The sequence below is a fragment of the Hesperophylax consimilis genome, chromosome 11, assembly GCF_061612785.1.
Source record: "Hesperophylax consimilis isolate HC1 chromosome 11, BYU_Hcon_1.0, whole genome shotgun sequence".
In the NCBI taxonomy this organism is placed as follows: domain Eukaryota; kingdom Metazoa; phylum Arthropoda; class Insecta; order Trichoptera; family Limnephilidae; genus Hesperophylax; species Hesperophylax consimilis.
In genome coordinates, this window is record NC_142846.1 from 32,677,615 (window position 1) to 32,693,577 (window position 15,963).

General features: G+C 35.0%; 1 protein-coding gene across 3 annotated transcripts in view; it reads right to left on the reverse strand.

Moving 5' to 3' along the window:
• Nucleotides 1-383: 383 nt before the first annotated feature.
• The window catches only part of Tomosyn (syntaxin-binding protein tomosyn), a 671,040-nt gene continuing 655,460 nt past the window's right edge, over nucleotides 384-15,963 (reverse strand). For 2 of the 3 annotated variants that reach the window (XM_089637452.1, XM_089637450.1), the window contains 6 exons: nucleotides 13,286-13,532; nucleotides 12,252-12,360; nucleotides 9,877-9,969; nucleotides 8,676-8,771; nucleotides 5,348-5,472; nucleotides 384-4,563 (listed from right to left, as the gene is read on the reverse strand). In XM_089637452.1, coding sequence (XP_089493578.1) covers nucleotides 4,301-4,563; nucleotides 5,348-5,472; nucleotides 8,676-8,771; nucleotides 9,877-9,969; nucleotides 12,252-12,360; nucleotides 13,286-13,532 — 933 coding nt within the window. In that variant the 3' untranslated portion in view covers nucleotides 384-4,300. The remainder of the gene's footprint in view (nucleotides 4,564-5,347; nucleotides 5,473-8,675; nucleotides 8,772-9,876; nucleotides 9,970-12,251; nucleotides 12,361-13,285; nucleotides 13,533-15,963) is intronic. The other variant, XM_089637451.1, reaches the window with a different exon arrangement.

The window sequence follows — 15,963 nt, forward strand, 5'->3', positions numbered from 1 at the left end:
TGTAAATGATAAAAGTGAATTGTGTGGTTGTATAATTGAATCCTTTACACAAAAAAGTTTTGTGTCTCGGCCAGTTGCGGGAAAAAAACTTATTTTCGATACTGGAAATATTGAGTTATGGAGCTTAATGGATTTATGGAAATAATTTCAGACGGTACCTAATTGTATCTTGTTCGTGGGTTAGCATCTAGATGTGCATATTTGATATCAAGTTCGTAGTAAGTACGAGTATGAACGTTTGATGTCCAGCATCTCTTCTACAAAAAGTCACCGACCACCACTGCTATGTACATATGTAGGAACAGGAGTACAAACAATTAGTTTTATTGGTTTTTCTGGAAAAAGTAAGGTTATAAAATAAACACAAAAAGATTTTGTTTTATATTATTTACTTTCATATTTTTTGAATACATACGCATGTATATAATAACAGCTATTTTGTTTCTACATGAACATAAAACATGAGCATAAATGTAATATACTCTGGTAATAATTTCAATCTTATTTACAATGTCTTAAACATTAAATAAAAGTAGGTTACCATATTATATCTATAATGTTATTGTGCATTAGAAAATTGAAATGGCTCAGATGATCAAGCCTTGATAACAACACATTTTTTCATTTTCTATAAAAATACCATTTCTTCATAAAATCTTCATCAAATGTTAACTTCTCTCAAAATTAAACGCTACGGAAAATATGTAATTGGGTTAACAATAGTAGAAGGTCTACATAACAAAAGTTCTTACTGGAACTAGTTCTCACCAGCAAAACCAGAAGATCATAAGAAGAGTTAAGTACTTGTCATAGAGAGGATGCCCACCAACCATTCTATACAGAGATTGCACTCTGCAACCAGATTGCACTCTGCACAAAGATTGCACTCTGCACATAGATTACACTCTATACAGAGATTGCACCCTGCAAAGAGATTAAGCTCGGCACACAGATTGCGCTCTGCAAAGAGATTGCACTCTGCACAAAGATTGCACTCTGGACAAAGATTGCACTCTATACAGAAATTTCACCCTGCACAGAGATTAAGCTCTGCACAGAGGCTGCACTTTGCACAGAGATTGCGCTCTGCACAGATGTTGCACTCTGAAATGAGATTGCACTCTGCACAGAGATTACACTCTACACAGATATTGAACTCTGCACAGAGATTGCACTCTGCACAGAGATTGAACACCGCACAGGTATTGAATTCTGCACAGGTATTGCATTCTGAACAGAGGTATTCTGCACATAGATTGCGTTCTGCATACGTACGGTGGAGAGCTCGGTCAATCAACCTTTCTAAATAAATATATCCAATGGATTTATTCATATTTCACAATATTTATTATTCAACATGTTCTTTATACATTAATTATTGACTTGTTTTTTTTTAAATATAAAAATTCTTAATTAAGCCCACGTTAGTAATACGTGGGAAATTACTATGTATATAATTTATTTTGCTAATATTATAAAATGTTATCATTGAAGCAACAATCTTATTTACAAAAAGAATAAATTTTAAATATCATTGCATAAAATCCATAATGTACAACTACGTTATTTGGCCAAACGGTAACAATAATTTAAAGTATGCAACATTAGTAATATATGTATCGAATAACTAGGAAGACGTAGTAATTTAATGTCACTACTTTGACCATTAGGTACAGCAAGTTAAGGAAATATTCATCAACTGAAATCTAGGTTAGAAATAATGAAACGATTTTGCCGACTTGTTAATAAGTATCTATACGGTATCAATAGTATACATAGTAGATTTGCAGATTTGCCTTATCGTATTCTAATGAAGAGTTTAACAAAACAAATGTGCTCTCAGCTTTTGACTTCAACGCAAAATAAAAACAGTTCTTCTTTATGCTACCATGTATGTATTTACGAGAGCGGAATAAACGTAATAAAATGCTAAATGATGATGTTTAAAACATTAATTGCCGCAACAGATAAACAAAATGCTTAAACAATAACCAGCTGAATATTGTACAACTTTAGAAGCTAGCCTTCCACTTTGACTTGGTTCGACGCACGGCAGATGTGGAAACATAATATTTTAGTAAGAGTGCTAGAATTTAATTTTGGCACTAACAAAAAATAAGAGGCAACGCTATTCACTGAAAGGTTAATAAAAAAAACTTTAGGCTGCTGAAAAGATTACAAATGAATCAAGGATGTTCAGAAAGGACTCCTTAAGCTTCAGAGTTATGTTATATACGTATTGGATAAACATAGAAGAAATCCATAGAATAAAGGAGAACACAAAAAATGCCTTGTAGACGTGTTTCGTGATTCAAAATTTTGTCCAATCGGGCCTTAAATTTCCAATACAAAACTGTGTTTACTAAATTCAAATGGGATGGAGATCTATACTGTCGGGCAATTGTAAGTGAGACAGAGCGCTGGCTATTTTGTTTTCATTCAGATTTGTATGGAAAGTATTCCTAGTTATAAATCTTATAGAAGTTGTAATAAATGGTGATTTCAATGGCCACTCTTGCCATCAAAGCCATTATTGATCAGTTGTTTTAAAAATAAAATACAGGTATCACAGAGCACAACTAAGAATAATGACTTTGTTAATAGAATACAATATCTATTGTTAAAATAACGCAATGCACACGGAATCATTAAGTGGTAGATGTTTGAATGATAAATTAGAGAGAAGATGGCGTCTTAAAGAGACGTGAGATGTGTCGAAGAATGAAGATTTCTATGTTTCCGATCTTTTATTTTCTAAACTCTGTCTATTTAGGTTTATTCATTCTAAGATTCTTGCTCACAAATGTTTTCCTTACAAATATAATTTTAACGACATCTCAAAGATAATGGGAACATCTAACATCCATACTTTTAACCAAAGGAGGACAGGAGGACTGGACAGTCTGACGAGATAAATACTGTTTCTGACTTATTTCTCACTACAACTTGCTACTGAATATTGAATTGAAAGTCCGAGTCATATTAATATTTATGACTATTTCATCTTGCTAACGATAGTCGAAAAGATAGTATTTTAAAGCACACTTGTAAACGAAGATGAACGCTTCTCAACTGAGGAAATCCCTGAGACATATTTAAAACTATTTTCTATTGTCTCTACATTCTTAACATCACAGAATTTATTAATTAATTATATAATATAATATAAATATCTAAAGAAGATGTTTCCCATAAATACAATTTACTAACATTTAAAATTTAACAAACTGAATATATAGAGAATTCTAATATAGAGAATACTTCTCAACTAATCTGCATTTTATATCCCTCTTTCTCTTGGATGTTCATCCTTCTCTTTGTTAAAATGGATATAATATTTCGCCTTACTAAAATAAACTCTTTCTTGGAATACAAAACACTCAAATAAATCTTTACACAGTTAATCTAGTGAAACAATCATTTTATTATAATATTATACTGTCCACAAAAATTTATAATATATATATCTGGTAATGATATTTAATAAAGTGATATTTATTATTTTTGTCGAGGGTATGATGTTAAAATATATATACTAGTGTATAGTTGGGATAGAATCATAATATATAATAAGAAGTAATGATGTAAAAACAAGTATAAATATTTGAACCACTCTAAATAAAAATCTTAAAATGTAAAGGCACAAAAAAATTGACGGATATTTACAAACATTTGATGAAGTACCCGTGTCACGATACTTGGAGACAAAAATAATTAAAATAATACGGTTTTACACTGAACTCTACAAGAAACAACTCAAAATGACAAGATTGAAATGAAAGGCTTTTATAGTATGACTAGCGAATATAACGAAATAAGATAACACCTTGCTCTTTAAGTATGCGTATTGCACGTGTATGTATACTAAAATTAGCTCTCTATTCAATACAATATAATATTTTGTATAAAATGACCTTTTCAAGGTAGCAATAGCAATAGTAATAATAATTATTGTTGCAGCGTAAACCCGGTGTTGGCTTTATTAATTTACAACACAATGAACTGAAACAAGCAATATCCTATAGGCTAGCAAAGGAATACTGATTGCGAATATGGTATTTGCCTTATCACATAGAGTTATTGTTATGTATTATGTTGTAGCGAATTAAATATTCACGGGTAGTAATATAATTTTAAAAGATGGATACAAGTATTTCACGTAAACAGCATCAGTCATAATTTGGATGTTCCAAAGCTTGACGCAATGTCAAGTGACTGAATCTTCTGCTTGGCAGAATTACTTCACGGTACATACATATTGCGTACGTAGAATATTTCCTTTCCAAGGAGTGTGTCCTCTTCACAGTTGATACCATTTCTTGTCTTTGTATTTCATCATGAGTTGGTGAGCTGTGGAGCCAAACTCCTGGGCGTTGGTGGCCATTCGCTCGGTTCTGTCCTCCAGTTGGCCGAGTTTCTCACCCCTCTCTACTACCATCATGTGCGCCCGAGCTATCTCGGATGTGGCGGTGGAAGTGCGTGCGTTGAGCGCTTCCACGTTGGCGGTCGGTCCGGGGACGTGTTTGGCCACCGTTCGGCTAGGTTTGCCGCTGCCTTCGCCAACTGCGAACAGCAAAATAGGCGTTAGATATGGACAGGTATGTAATAACTGAGTACCGGAGTACCGCATAAAAGTCAAAAATGCTCCTAACCATCTGGAGCCAGTGAGACTATGGCATCCAACATTGAGGTGTGTTGTGAGGTGTGAAGGTAGTAGGGAGGGGAGGGAGATGGGAAAAAGGAAGGTGGGAAAGTAACTGGCTATTCAGATCTGGTCACCAAACACGGCTAAAATCATTTTAAGCAACTTTTCAATTATGAATGGTGGTCTTTCAACAGGGTGATACTGAGAATTTCTTCCTCAATGGAACGTTCCAAAAATTATAGTTAATTATTTTAAAAGAAAAACACTTTGTTAAAAAAAACTTTGTTCAAAAAATATATACATAGTATATAAATAACCGAATTACTCAGATTTAATAATAATTTAAATATTTTTTTAACATAATAATAGGGGGATTTCTACAAACACCACCATACGGTGTACGTCCATACTACTTTATGCATATTTTTTTATCGAAGTACACACTACAACCATAGTCTAAAGGTCAATCAGAAAATAAGAAAAAAACGCAATATTGCTTATTCCATATTTCCAATTATTCAAAACGAAAAAAAGAGTGTTCAAATTCCTGGAGAAGTTGGATAGTAACAACCATGCAGTAAAATAATAAATTAAAAAGTGAGGTTAGATTCACTTCAAATCACTCTGCCCTCGACAGTCATACATTGTTAAGTATGATTTGTGTGAGTAAGTACAGGAATTAGCTTTTAATGAAGAACTTACACAGCTCTTCTCTGTCAAGTGGGCGAGCCCCTCCGCCAAACAGGCCTCGGAAGAAGCTCTCCTTTGGTGGTTCGGGCATGTCGTGCGGGAGGAACAGTTCCCCCATCATCTCATTCACGGCTTGGCTGGAAACACAACCAACTTTGATTAGTTTTTTTTTATTTTTTTTTTTATATTTACTCCACACAGGAGGCCCTGAAGAAAATAATTTCCCTCAGGGCCTATGTCATCTTTGGGGATGCTGTGTGGAGGGTCTTTTTGTGGAGAGGAAGGAGTGAACATGGGTCTTGAAGAGTCCCATGTTGTAGGAGGGAGGAAACACAGAGGCCGGCAGTTCGTTCCACAGCCGAGCTGTTGAACTTAAGAACGAATCATAGAAGCGACCCGTTCTCATGTGACAAGTGTCAACTGTGTACAAATGTTGGGCGCGCGTTTGGCGTGTATCCCGACTACGCACCGGTGCCGAAGGGATCAATGACGCTAGTTCCTCAGAGCATCTTCCATTGTAATACCGATAGAACAAGGACAGCATACCTACCTGACGCCTGTGCTCTAAAGATTGCAGTCCGTTTGTTAAGATTGGGGAATCTATCAAACGGACCGCCCGTTTCTGCACAGAGTCAAGGGTTTTTTTCAGGTATTTTGGGGCTCCAGACCAGAGATGGCTGCCAAATTCGACAGTAGGGCGCACTTGCGATTTGTACAGGGTGAGCAGTTGTGTACTATTAAAGTATCTGCGGGCCCTGTACAGTACGCCCAGCTTCTGAGAGGCCAACTTTACTCTAGCTTCGATGGAGCCCCCATACCTGAGCTGGTCACTTATAGTTACACCAAGCATATCAATGGAAGGCCTGTTCGGAAGATTGCTTCCGTTGAAGGAGACTAGATTATCATTTGGATCCCTTTTAGACGTAATCAGACAGGATTGGGTCTTTGAAACATTAAATTCGACGAGATTATTTTTACCCCAGGAGGAAATACTCTCGAGATAACCGTCCATTCTCTGCTTCAAAGCCCTCCGAGCCGTTGGAGTTTGTGTGCCCTTTGGGGGCTTGTCAAACAAAAAGCTATCATGAACTGTACTGTCATCCGCGTAACAATGAATCGGTGCACATGTCAAAAGGTCATTGATGTGCAACAAAAACAAAGTCGGAGACAGAACCGATCCCTGTGGGACGCCAGCATTTATGGAGTGCGAGGAAGAGGTGAAACCGTCAGCAACCGCCTGAATCGACCTATCCCTTAAAAAGTCAGCAATCCACGTACACAGGGATGCGGGAAGTCCGTAAGAATGCAATTTGTTGACAAGTCCTCGGTGCCAGACCCGGTCAAAGGCCTTGGATATGTCTAGTGCGACCGTTTGGGTCTCACCGTGACGTTCCAGGCACCGCCCCCAAACATGCGTCACATACGCGAGAAGATCACCGCACGAGCGGTTCCGCCGGAATCCGTATTGACGGTCGTTGATAATTTTGTTCTTCTCGAGGTATGTGAGCAGTTTGTCGTTGATCACACGTTCCATCACTTTGGACAGAACTGATGTGATCGCTATGGGGCGGTAGTTGGCCGGGTTGGAGCGGTCACCTTTCTTGGGAATAGGGTGAATTACCGCTTTTTTCCAACCAGAGGGCACAGTGCCACACTTCAGGGACATTTTGAAGAGCTTTGTCAAAACTGGAACTATTTCCGCAGCACACCTCTGCAATACCAGGGCAGGTATTCCATCAGGTCCACTAGCTTTGTTAACATCGAGCCCCCGTATGACGTGGAGTACATCCCGATGCCGGATCCTCAGCTTTTTCATATAGAAGCCGCAGTGAGGAACCGACGGCGGAACAGCACCCCCGTCGTCGAGGGTCGAGTTTTCCGCAAACATTTTCCCTAAAAGGTTTGCCTTTTCGGTGGCGGTGTTTGCTAGTGAGCCGTCAGGTCTGGTAAGAGGTGGCAAACTGGGTTTGCAAAAATTTCGACCTATTGAGCCCGCAAGTTGGACAAAACAAATAAATACCATATAGCAAGTACCTACCTAGTATAAATAATAATTAATTCATTCATTGGCCATATTATTTATCCCAATACTGACAACACTACCGCCCTCGAGGCAGGTCGTATATTGTTTTAATTATTATGCTTGTAAAATCATAAGCATCAAGTAAAAAACAAAGCAGAAAATCTGTTAATTATTTGTCTTTGCAAAAACTCTTGAACAAACTCGAGACTTGACGTTTGCATAAGCTTTTCTGTAAGGAATTTCCAGGTCAACGCAAACATTTTCAGCTCCATAAGTCAATTCCATCAAGAGCTATTAAATATTGAACATATCCAACAACTACTACTGTCAAAATATAACAAAACACAAAATCATTTTTTTCAAATTGTTCAATTATGAAAAAAGCGTGTTGAAATTCAGTCCGTACCTAGTAGTAATTTTATAATTTCATATGAAAATGTATATCTAAATAGTATAAAATAAAGTCTGTCTGTGCGCTTAGGTCATTTAAACGATGCACCGGATTTTGATAGGGTTCTCATTATCATTTAGAGAATTTCTTCCGGAAGGTTTACGTATATAATACATACATATTATATTTATAGAAAGTAGAGAAAAGTCTAAAGAAATGTTTTATAATCAAGTGGAAAGAATATATTTTGGGGCACTACATTGCTAACGCTGGCTAAATCTTATGAGATACATCAAAATAATGTAGTACAGAATTGTTCATCTTAAAAAAGACCTATAGAAAAGTCCGCGATGGTATGTCTATCTCCCAAGGATAACCCCTAGCAATGCTGGGTACACATGAGCTAGATATTAATATCTCATTAAGATAGTTCTGATAATAAGTCATAGATGGCAGTGATTGTACGGTTGGGCGGTTCTTGTGTCCCGAATGGTTCCGGCGGAACCCGAGGATAGCCGATCATAGGTCAGCAGCTCATTCTATTTCCTTGTTGCTTTATAAAATTGTCACTGTATCTAGTGATGTATGGTAATAAGGTTGAGTATTTAAGCGATAGATGGCGCTAGTCATAAAGCTTACTCCAGAGTCCGTCAGATGTCGCTAGAGTGTAACAAGTACTTGTGAGGTGATATTGACAGGGAACAAGCTTCTCGAACCAGAGAATTACCAACCCTAGGGTAATGAACAGTGTAGCTAAATCCAGTCCTATTAATTGTCACGTAAATAAACACAATTATAATAAAGAACCTTTTACTTTTTACAAAGAGTTCCCAACACCGAAATCTGCATAGTAACGCAGATCTAACAGTTATACACAAATATTTATAAATTTATTGTTACATGATCATTATACAAATGGTACTTACCAAAATTCAATGTCGATAGTGAACTTCTGAACCTCGCTGGGAGAGGAGAGGTACAAACCATGGCCTCGGTTACTAAAGCAAAATGTTCTTGCAATTCTGAAATAATTTCATCCAACGAGTTAAATACACTGTTCATTTTTCAAAGATCTTTTGATATATAAAAGAGTTGACTTTAATTTCAGATTATTAAATTTATTAGTAATATATAATTTTTAAGCAATAATTATTAACCTGAAACACCTAAATAAATAGAAAAAATCTTCCGAGAAAAAATACATGCCGCCGACGGGAATTGAACCCGCAGCCTTCTGATTGCCGGTCAAGTGCAAGTATTAGAAATAATTACTAAATTAGTTTTTTTTCAAATTACATATTTTTTATTGTTGTTTGATTAAAATCGATTCTAATTTGAAAAATATTGATTGCAATGTAAATACTAAAAAAGTATCAGAAGAAAGTTATGGTAAAAAATTGAAATGAATTTGAAATATGTACGAATAAGCCTAGCTACTTACCAATTGACAAAATGTATTTAAAATAATAAAATAAATAATAATTATTAATCAACCCCCGTGTCATTTCATGCAGAGTTTGCCGTAAATGTTTTTTCACGGAGTAGATTACATTCAGCTTTGTTTAGCAGTGAAACATCGAGAGAGTTTTATTTTGTGCGTGTGAAAAGCTCAATAGAGAAATCTGGTGCAATTTTATTACGAAGAATAATTCACATTTTTTGACGAATTAATAAATAGTAAATTAAGAAAAGCATAACTTAATAATAATTAAAGTCCCTTTCAAAGATTAAAAATAATGGCCGTGCAGAAATATGAAGAGATTTAATAAATTATTTTATAAAATTGTTCAAGTATCTTGTTATGTATTAGAGTAGAGATTATTTTTATAAAAAAAACACATATAAATGTATAAATTAGAATTTTTTTTTAAATACCAAAAACTTTAAGGAATAAAAACAAACATTTCCAGGATTTAGAGGTATTCAACGCTGATTTCAAATCATTTTCATGAAAACATTTCAAAGTATGTAAATGGTTGCAACGTTTTTAGATTTTGAATGTTTGGGGTGACATGAAAATAATTTGAGATAGTAAAAGTAACAGATAACATGTTGATAGTTGGGAAAGGTGAATGGTTTATAATAAATAGTGTGCCTAGGATTAGTATGTTAGTTGGGGACACTTACTGATCGGTGTCCTCGTTTACTATGAGCTGTTGTCCCCAAATGGAGAGCATGGGATCTACAATCCCTCCCTGAGTGTTGCATTGAGTCTGGAAGCTACACATAGCACCAACCATACACACGGGCCAACAGACAGTCACACTATTAGCTTACACTTAATGGTTAGGTTAGGTTGGGGCACATCTGTCACATGTACCATACAGGTAGAGCACGAGTATGGTACTGCACAGACAGATGGGTAGGGGAAGCCTTTATTAAGAAAGAGAGCGAACTTGCCAACTATTGGCATTCATTCTTAACATTACCAATGAATACCAAAATCAGTTACGTCGTGGTAACCTCGTTTTGTTATTGTCAGTTTTGTTTTACAATGTTGACGTGACCTTAATACAATCAATTGTGTTGCGTAACAAACCGTGAATAGGCACGGCGCAATGTCAGAAATGAATGTGTAATATTGATTTTGTTTTATACAATGTAATAATATGAAGTATATTATGTTGCATGGTTTATATTAAAATGTAAATACATCTGTTATGTTGTCTTTAAATGAGTATTATGTTGTATACACCTGATTGAATGGCCAAAATGTTAAAATATTACCACATTTCGCAAAGTGATGAAAAATCAATGTTGGCAATGCAGTAGTTCCATGGTCGGAACTTGCGACAGAATCATAACCAAATAAAATTTTGACTAAATAATGAAAATAAAATTAAAATCAGCCGATAGGGTGCTCTCTTTCTAAACAATTCAGCAAAAGGGTGATCATTTATTAGTAAGAAAAGGAAATCTTGCTTCTACAATGTGAAAATCTTCCAATCTCTAAGTAAACTGGTTTATCTCAGTAAAACACCAAATATTATTATTTATAAATTTATCAGAAAAAGATTGAAAGGTTTTCAGTTTTTAGAAAAGACAGAAAGGATCTAACAAAAAAACGTATTCTAATAAACAAAGATGTATTTAAAAAAATAAAAATGCTATCCTTGTGTATTTGAAAGCATTTTTTTGTTGGACCACAGGTTAATGTACATTTATGTTTGTTTCTTGTAAATGAGTAAATACTTGTTTAAAGTTTAAAGATGATCTTTGTTGAAATATATAAGTGTATTGAATCATTTTCCGAGAAACAAACCAACAACCATGTTATTACCAAAGTGCGACTTCACGTAATGAGCGGCGTATGAATGCATTTAATTTGTTATTACAAAGGTGCAAATATTTCAATACCTATTAAATTTCCAATATATTAGTAATTATTACTTCCGTCAGCTGCATAATCAACAAGAACTAAATAATCAATGCGTTTGTTTGTTCCATAACAAAAAACAAGAAGGAATAATACTTTATATTGTAAATTCAATAATTTACCAAAACACTCTATTTATTAATATGTAATTGAGGAGCAAACAAATTAAATCTTATTTGCCATAGTCGAAGAGCCAAATGTAATAAAAATAAAAATGTCGATGAGACTTGCAAAAAATATACACAGTGAAATACAAATTTTTGAGAAATCAATTCGTTATGTATTTATTTACATTCTAAATAACAATGTGTATGACAAAATGATATAAAGATATTTGCCCCGCAACCATTGACAACATTAAACTTACGAAATTATTGACAACAGTGACGAATTACTTGCTTATTTGTACGCTTTATCATTGAAATGTGGTAAAATATTTGATAAATCCAGGACTTGGTGTGTTTGCAGTGTTAGAATCAATAGAATTTGCAAGATGGTGATTTGCTTACAATTTAAAAAATTCTTTTCTAAAAATTGTGAAAATTTTGCATGGAAAAATTTGTGTGTTTTTTTTTCATACCATTGTCAAAAGTTATAACTTATTTCGGTAGAAATAAAACGTGATTGATTCATGACCTGATTGATGGCTGGAAGCGGAGCATGTGTCTCTAGAGCAATCTAGTGCATGCCTATCCAAGACTTTGAACAAAGATGAACATTACAATAATTTTTCAAAATGTCAATGGATGATAATATTTATTATATTCATCAGTAAAAAAATTTAACTTCTAATAAAAAACTGAGAGTACCTAATATAGACATGACGATATATTTTGGTTGACAATGGAATAATGTTTCAATAACTGTACAAAAACAATGAATTATTTTAATAAATCTTGTACAAAAAATGTTAACTTTCCACCACAGATTAATAATGAGTACGGAAGGGTTATTGTTATGTCCATGCCACCACAGAAAAACTAATATGTAAAGGGAGGCACGCGGGGTAAATCCATCTCTAGGGTAATTAGGTATGCGGTAGTTATTGAGGTGTATGTACGAGAATGTTGGTTGTAAACAGAAAGCAAGTCCAAGTGTCACCTGTTGACTACTGTACACTTAATACCTGAGTTCGGAGAGCGGCAGGAAGTTGATGTCTATCAGCGGCCTGAGCGAAGGCAGGCTGTAGGCGAACAGGTGACCAGAAGAGAAATAGCAAACTAAGCAAACGCTGTCTGAAATTAGAAGAAGCGTTATTATACGATTGTCAAGAAATTGATCACATTATCTGTAACTGGAAATGAGAACTTAAAAATAACAGAATAATATTAAAAGCACATTTATTTAGAAAAGCTATATTCTACAATAGCCTGTAGCTGAATAGCCAATGACAACTCTAGTGAGAGACTGGGATAAAAGAGACTGGGTTAACAAAGGAATAAGGGAAACATGAGAGATAGAACAAAGGTTCTTCTACCTGATTGCTCATGGGAGCTATAACAATGATAACCCTATCTTATATTTACTAAAATGGTGCCCCAAATCAAATAAATGAGTGATACTTAGGACGGGTATTTCACAGAATTTGAAAAATTCATCAAATTTCAACATTAATTTGAAATTTCTGTGAAAGTCCTACTAAAGATCTAGAGTATAGAGTTGCTTCACAAAACTGAAATAATAAAGTAACTTTTTTTTTTTTTTTTTTTTAGTTTTTTTTATTAGTAAAAAAAGATACACGAATTACATAATATAACAATTAAATAATATAATTACACAATATAGTAGGTTATTAATTACATAATATAAGTATTCGATGTACCCCCATAAATAAGCAGGGCTTGTGTGTATGGGGGTGAAAATTAACATACTTGAAAATTAACTTTGAAATTTAATGAATTTATCCTTCGTATTTATAGATTTTCAGGGGCAATTGAATGATTAAAAAATATTCTCTTGAGAAATAATGTCATTAGTCATTAGCATGTCATGTTAGACAACAGTAACATTCATAATAAATACAAATAAAGCAATTGAGTCAAATGATAGGCAGATTGAAACAGTGGATACTAACTGAGGGTGGGAAAAGTTGAAGGAAGTCACATAATTTATTTTATTACCTATGTTTTAAGTGTGTAGGTTGTAAGTATAAGTGTGTACCTTTCATGCTGACGATTTCTGCCTTCACCACAAAGTCCGTATCGACCAGCTGCTGTCTATAGACGCAGTTCTGACTGGGCAGGGCTACCACCCTTGCCTGCTTCTCTGAGGCGATCACCACAAACTGTCTGTCGCTGCACAGCCCTGCGTCAGCTGACCCGCTGGCTCCAGGGGTGGGGCTCATGCGGCTGCTGGGCCCGCTGCCGCTACCCTGCTTGGTCGGCGTGCGGTCCCTCTTTTCACGCCCCTGGATTTCAACACTCGATAAGGGGTGTGGACTAATGAGGTTGACACATCAACTATGCGGCTAAATATTTTACAGGGTGATTCACATTTGATCGTTTTGTGACTTTATAGAAATTTTTCTAGATTATGGCACCCGTTATTCGCTCAGTTATTTTTTTTGGAATCAGATTTTGGGTTGGGATTTTTCCACCCACATCATATTTGATTGATGATCAAATGATCAAATCCCCGTTAACTTCGATTCTGATTCAGAATAATCGTTGTGCGTGAATTCTTCTTCTGTATAAAATGGAAGCAAGAAGGATTATTTTTCCTTAAAAATTGCTAAGGCACTAAGGTTGGGTTATTTTTACCTGCGTCACATTTGTTTTATGTAGCGCCATTTTGAATTTTTAACAATTGAATTCTCCCCGATAACTGCTGATTCTCGATACGTGTCAGCGTTCGATAAAATTTTTATCAGACTTCAGCATAATTTTATCAAACGCTGAGACTTGTCGAAAATCAGCGGTTAAAAGGGAATATTCAAATGTTAAAAATTCAAAATGGTGCGATCAAATGTAACAGAGGTAGAAGCAACCCAACTAATGTATAATATTTTGGGCAGAGACTATAATATCTTCAGAGTGAAAGCTTAAAAAAATTTTTCTTATGAATCAACCTGTAAAGTATATTTAGATAAATATTTGTGCCTATACCCATCCAGAATCTCCCGATGTGCGCATTATTTCTTCTGTAAGCTGCTGTGAGGGAAAGGAGAGGGAAGGAGAGAAAACATTCTAAGATTTATTGGCTTGTCTAAGACAAAGAAGTTTGTATATTTAAAAAATTAGTTATTTACTGCTTGCAATTGAAGAAATTAATAGTACACATTGTGGTAAGTAACCATCCAAGCGCACCCTAAGTAAAGTTACCCCAAGAGTTACCCACTTAACAGAAGAGAATTTAAATTTGATTGATAATTTAATTATAATATGTACATCTATAGCTGGATGTCCCATCTCTACAATGTGTGGGGTGGCCATCTTGGTGCTTTCCCCAAGTGACGTTACAATATATATAGACGTGCTGTAGGAATCTCAAAATGGCAAGCCAAAAGCAATTCAATTGTAGTGCTTTCGATTTCGTATTTTTAGTACTAAACTGCTACACGTCGTGTAAGGTTGTGTGTTACCTCGAAGTCTAATAAAAACCAACAAATAAAAATTTATTCAGAAACACACAAAATGTTTGATTATTAAAAAAATAGAATTATTTTGATTGATTTCTGAAGATTTTTAGCGCCGTTAGAGAAAGTGAGATAGCGAATGTAGCAACACATAAGTATGCCAAGGGCAACTTAATAGCAGTAGGTCATCTCATATACTATTCCGTGTTCGTCTTATAGTGTAAGCGAGTAAGCGTATCTTGTTATCTCAGTCACACCCGTGATGTAGAATGTGGTACTTGACGCAAATACGAAAATGCCGCCCGCTATCGTTTATTTCGTTCACACGCACATCATTTTTTAGTGTTTATCTTTGTCACAAATGAACAAAATTTGAATTAAGAATTTGAGGAAGTTGGCGCATGCGCATTTGGAGTCATAATATTATAACCGCGGGGACATATTCCAGGATCCCCTTGTGAATAATTGGACGTTTGTTTCAGACCAAATTGAAGTAGGTCAGTTATGCACGGGCAATATATATGGCCATATGTGACGTGTTAATAAAATAATAATATTGATCGGATTATTTTTACAGCGTCGTTCTATACTGGTAAAAATAGATACCACAAAGGGGCTCTAAACCGAAGTTGGTTTAATTAATTTGTTGTTTTTTTATGAAAATTCATATTTATAGATGTACATATTTGGTGTTTCTGTGGAGGTGCGTGATAAAATGCGCATATAAAATTAATTTGAAAATATTAATGAAGACTTTAGACCTTAGTATTGAAAACATTCAAAATTACCCACTCGTATTAAAATTACCTACTTTCATTTTAAAATATATCATATATTGGGTTTTGTATTTTAAGTTTGTCCAGGCAGTGAGATTTCAGGATTTACACTTAATAAAATGTCTGTCCCCACTATCGAAAATGTGCCAGAGCCACCACTGCATGGGAGTGTTTCTTACTTGCCACATCTTATCTTGAGTTTGTGAGACAATAGCAAGTCTAGATGTATTGTAACGTCATTGCTTCCCCCCATTTACTTTCATTCACATACTGATTGCTCTGTGGTGTGTTTTCAACATTTGTTTCAAGGTAAAGCAAATAATCGGTGTATAACCATGAATTAAATAAAGTCCTTTCTGAAGTCATACAGTAAATAAAGTCCTTTCTGAAGTTGTACAGTAAATAAAGTCCTTTCTGAAGTTGTACATTAAATAAAGTCCTTTCTGAAGTCGTACTGTAATTAAAGTCCTTCTTGAAGTCTTGCAGTA